General features: G+C 36.7%; 1 protein-coding gene across 1 annotated transcript; it reads right to left on the minus strand.

The window, feature by feature from the left end:
• Positions 1 to 647: 647 nt before the first annotated feature.
• On the minus strand, positions 648 to 2,365 carry LOC149838501 (metallothionein-like protein 2). Its single transcript, XM_090006627.1, has 3 exons — positions 2,232 to 2,365; positions 1,139 to 1,219; positions 648 to 1,000 (listed from the first exon to the last, which is right to left on the minus strand). Exons 1-3 carry the CDS (start codon positions 2,294 to 2,296, stop codon positions 910 to 912), a joined length of 237 nt encoding a protein of 78 aa, XP_089862753.1. The 5' UTR covers positions 2,297 to 2,365; the 3' UTR covers positions 648 to 909.
• Positions 2,366 to 3,399: the final 1,034 nt, after the last annotated feature.

Here is a 3,399-nt window from a genome sequence, read left to right on the forward strand (position 1 = left end):
ATTTTAGCCTCAACATGGGAAGGATCAGCCTCACACAGAAGTAAAGGTTTAGATTCTAATCACTTTCTGCATAGGACCAACCAAGAACAACCAATGTAGCAAAGGTGAGCCTTGTTTCTGTTTAAGACTTCTCTTTCTCTTTGGCTAGATGGGAAGAGTTATTCTTTGTATGTTGTTTTGAGACAGAGAGAGAGATGTTGCAGACTTTCAGGTTATGTTGGAGAGACCTTGAGGATGGACGGAAGCTACACAACCTGGTAAGATCCTTGGACGTGGGTGGGAATGTATGTAATTTGAAAAGCCTAGTTACAGGAAAACAAAGTGAGAAGGAAGCTTTGAAAGGTCCATTAGTAAATTTACCCTTTTAACTTATTTTAGATTAGTAATAACCCAAGTTAAATAGACGGAAGTTGTTTTTTATTAACCGTGTAAATGGTTAGGTGCATTTTTAAAAAAATTAAAATTTAGGTGCCCTTTTTATTAATGCCCAAACTTTAGGTATGTTTTTGAAAATTTCTGTATTATAATTGTACTTTCATTTAAGCATAAAGACGTGTTACCAATAATAACCAAAATGTCAAGTTGGTAATTTGCTCACTATGTACTGATATATCTATTCTATCCTCAAGATAGAAGACGTAAACAAAAGCAGAACAAACTTATTACTTCATTCAAACATTTGTGCCACCTCTATGGAGGACAGAGGGAGCACATTTATATACACATAAAGACCATCCAAAACACATTAAGCTTCAGAAAAGGCATAAGAACGCACGCCAGGCCATAGCAATGGAGCATTATACATAGAACACCCTTGCCATTTTTATTCACAAACAACAGACACAAGACTGTGCCATTTTTATTCACAAACAACACACATATCACCCTTTGGATTGCATGGTGGCATCATTAGCAGGTGCAAGTGTCACAGCTGCAGTTGCCGCCACACTTGCAACCTTCAGTCTCGTACCCTCCATTCATCTCAACACCTTCCAAGTGCCTGCACTTCCAATTATATCACATCAAAAAATTGGCATATCCATGATATATGAGATAGGAAGAAGAAGAAAGGTAGCAAGAGACATGATCATTCAGTATTCCTTAAATTATTGAAAGAACAGAAGAGAGGAAAACATACCCAACTCGAGGAGCAACTCCAGCAATCATGATATCAACTGACTTTTCTCCTGAGAAAGCGAGATCAGGAAACATGTTGCATCTGTAACCAGAAAATATTGTATGATCAAGTTACTTAAATCTCCAACAAAACCAATCATAAATTCTATGAAAACTTGAACAAAATCATAAAATATTGGTCGTAATTATATATCTGTGTCCGCATGTTTTACAGTAATGATAATACCATAGTCACACATATCCTCGATATATACTTCGAAAATATCGTAATATTATTCCCACATTTCCAATGTACTAAGATGTTTTCTTGTTATTTATATTTTAAATTTTCAAATTTCATACTTTTTATTTTCTTTCTAATATTTTTGTTAACTGTAAAAGGGCATTGATTCTATCTACGTTTGCCAAAAAACAAAAATCAATTTATTGCAAGATTTTTCCTTGCCAATAAATACTGAGAAAAAGTGTTATAACTACAGAGTACCGTACAATCAAGTACAAATTAAGTGATATGACCTGATCGTAACCTGATTTTCATTTTTATTTATTACATTCGTACATATACTTTAAAGAGGAGATCAGATTAGACAGCAAATCTTTTGCATGAAATGCTGAAAACTGGAAACCGATCTACCATTATTTTACCAAGAGACAAAATTTTCTTACAATAAGAATGATTTATAGAGCAGAGAAAATCGGATAGGAAAGTGGCTGATTTGTGCTATGTTGAGTTTGACTTGGAACTCCGTGATAGCATAGATGGTACAAGCCCATCCTGGCCTTCAAATGCAGCATATTGGCCCTATTCCTCATTTTTAGTCATGTGTAGAATTATATATATTGAACAATCAAAATTCAAAACACTGCAAGATTGCGATAAAGTTCTATGTCCAATATGGTATGGACCCAAAGTTGTACCAACAACAAAGAAAGCCAAACGTTGAGACAGGCTCGGTTTCGTTTGTTTGGTGGCCCAAATTCGTTTGCTATGGACTCAAGTTACAGGCAGAAGGAACAAGCACCACTTCAGGCAAAGCCAAAGGCAAGAGTAGACAGGATCAACCAAAAGAGAAAGAGGGAGTTAATTAATTTACCCTCCACAGCTTGATCCGCAGCTGCAGCCGGAGCCACATCCACAGTTTCCTCCGCAGCAAGACATTTTCTCTCTCTCTCTCGACTGTCTTTTTCTTCTCTTTCTTTCTCTTCCCACAAGCTCGACTTATCTCCCTGCAATCCTACGCCATTAGGCTTTCCCTTATATAGAGAGACGAGGAGGTGAAAACGTCTTTCGTCACCACAGACGTGTCATGATCTACGCTTAAAAAAATCTGTACCATGTCACTGTTTAACTTGTACATTTTCAAGCGGGGAACCGGGTCTATATATATGTTTAAAAAAATTAAAGTCAGAATGGCAGCAGGGATTAACAATTAGAAACTTTGTATCACAAATAATGCAAACTACGTCATTTAATTTCTTCAAAATATGGCAGAAGGAGGAACTCGTAACCTCGTTGAAGAATTTGTGGAATGGGAAACTTGTAGCTCTTTCTTTGGTGCCCTGCAGCAATAAAGGCCAAGATTCGAAGTAATTAGATAATAAGTTCGAATACTTAAAAAAAAAATGCAACGATCAATGTCGAAGTGCCATTTTGGCTGTGTGTTCCTGGTGACACGACCAGAATTTGACTCGGACATGGATTCGTACAAGGTACAATCATTATTCTAATATTAACTTTTTTAAATTTTAATGATTTTAGAATAAGAATACATTTTTAAATATTAAAATGTCAGAAATTAGTTTTTTAAATTACTACAAATTAAAAATATCTGAAGTCTAGTTTGGGTCTGGTTTTACATGGGTGCCAACCAAACCTGACCCGTTGACACCCCTACTGCCTTACCTTCATTTTCATAATCATCTCCATCTTTTTGGTAACCCTACCAACAGGGTCCAAAAGGTTACGTGCCGTCAATGCTTTACCATGTGACGGAAACTGTCATCCTTCAGGTAAATGTCCAATTTACCCCACAATAGCTCCCTGTTTGTACGGGTGACAATGGGTACACAAACCGAAGTCCACCTGCGTGTTGTTAAAAAATTATGAGTCGTTGTTGGCAGCAACCAACGCAGTGTTATGTTTTAATAACGGCATGCTGTTCTTATAATAATGTCATGCCGTTATTCTTGGTGGTGGACAGTATCACGGCATCCACATGGAATTTGACATGCACACGCCCACACTCATCTTATATATATTTA

The sequence above is a fragment of the Nuphar pumila genome, chromosome 5 (assembly GCF_984573655.1).
Source record: "Nuphar pumila chromosome 5, dmNupPumi1.hap1.1, whole genome shotgun sequence".
NCBI lineage: Eukaryota > Viridiplantae > Streptophyta > Magnoliopsida > Nymphaeales > Nymphaeaceae > Nuphar > Nuphar pumila.

Excerpts from the sequence above, each read along its gene's own strand:
- LOC149838501 (XM_090006627.1), bottom strand. The coding sequence starts at position 2,296 with ATGTCTTGCTGCGGAGGAAACTGTGGATGTGGCTCCGGCTGCAGCTGC. Across the intron at positions 1,220-2,231 it reads TGCGGATCAAGCTGTGGAGG|ATGCAACATGTTTCCTGATC; the intron begins GTAAATTAATTA and ends TTCTGGTTACAG. Across the intron at positions 1,001-1,138 it reads GGAGTTGCTCCTCGAGTTGG|GCACTTGGAAGGTGTTGAGA; the intron begins GTATGTTTTCCT and ends TTGGAAGTGCAG.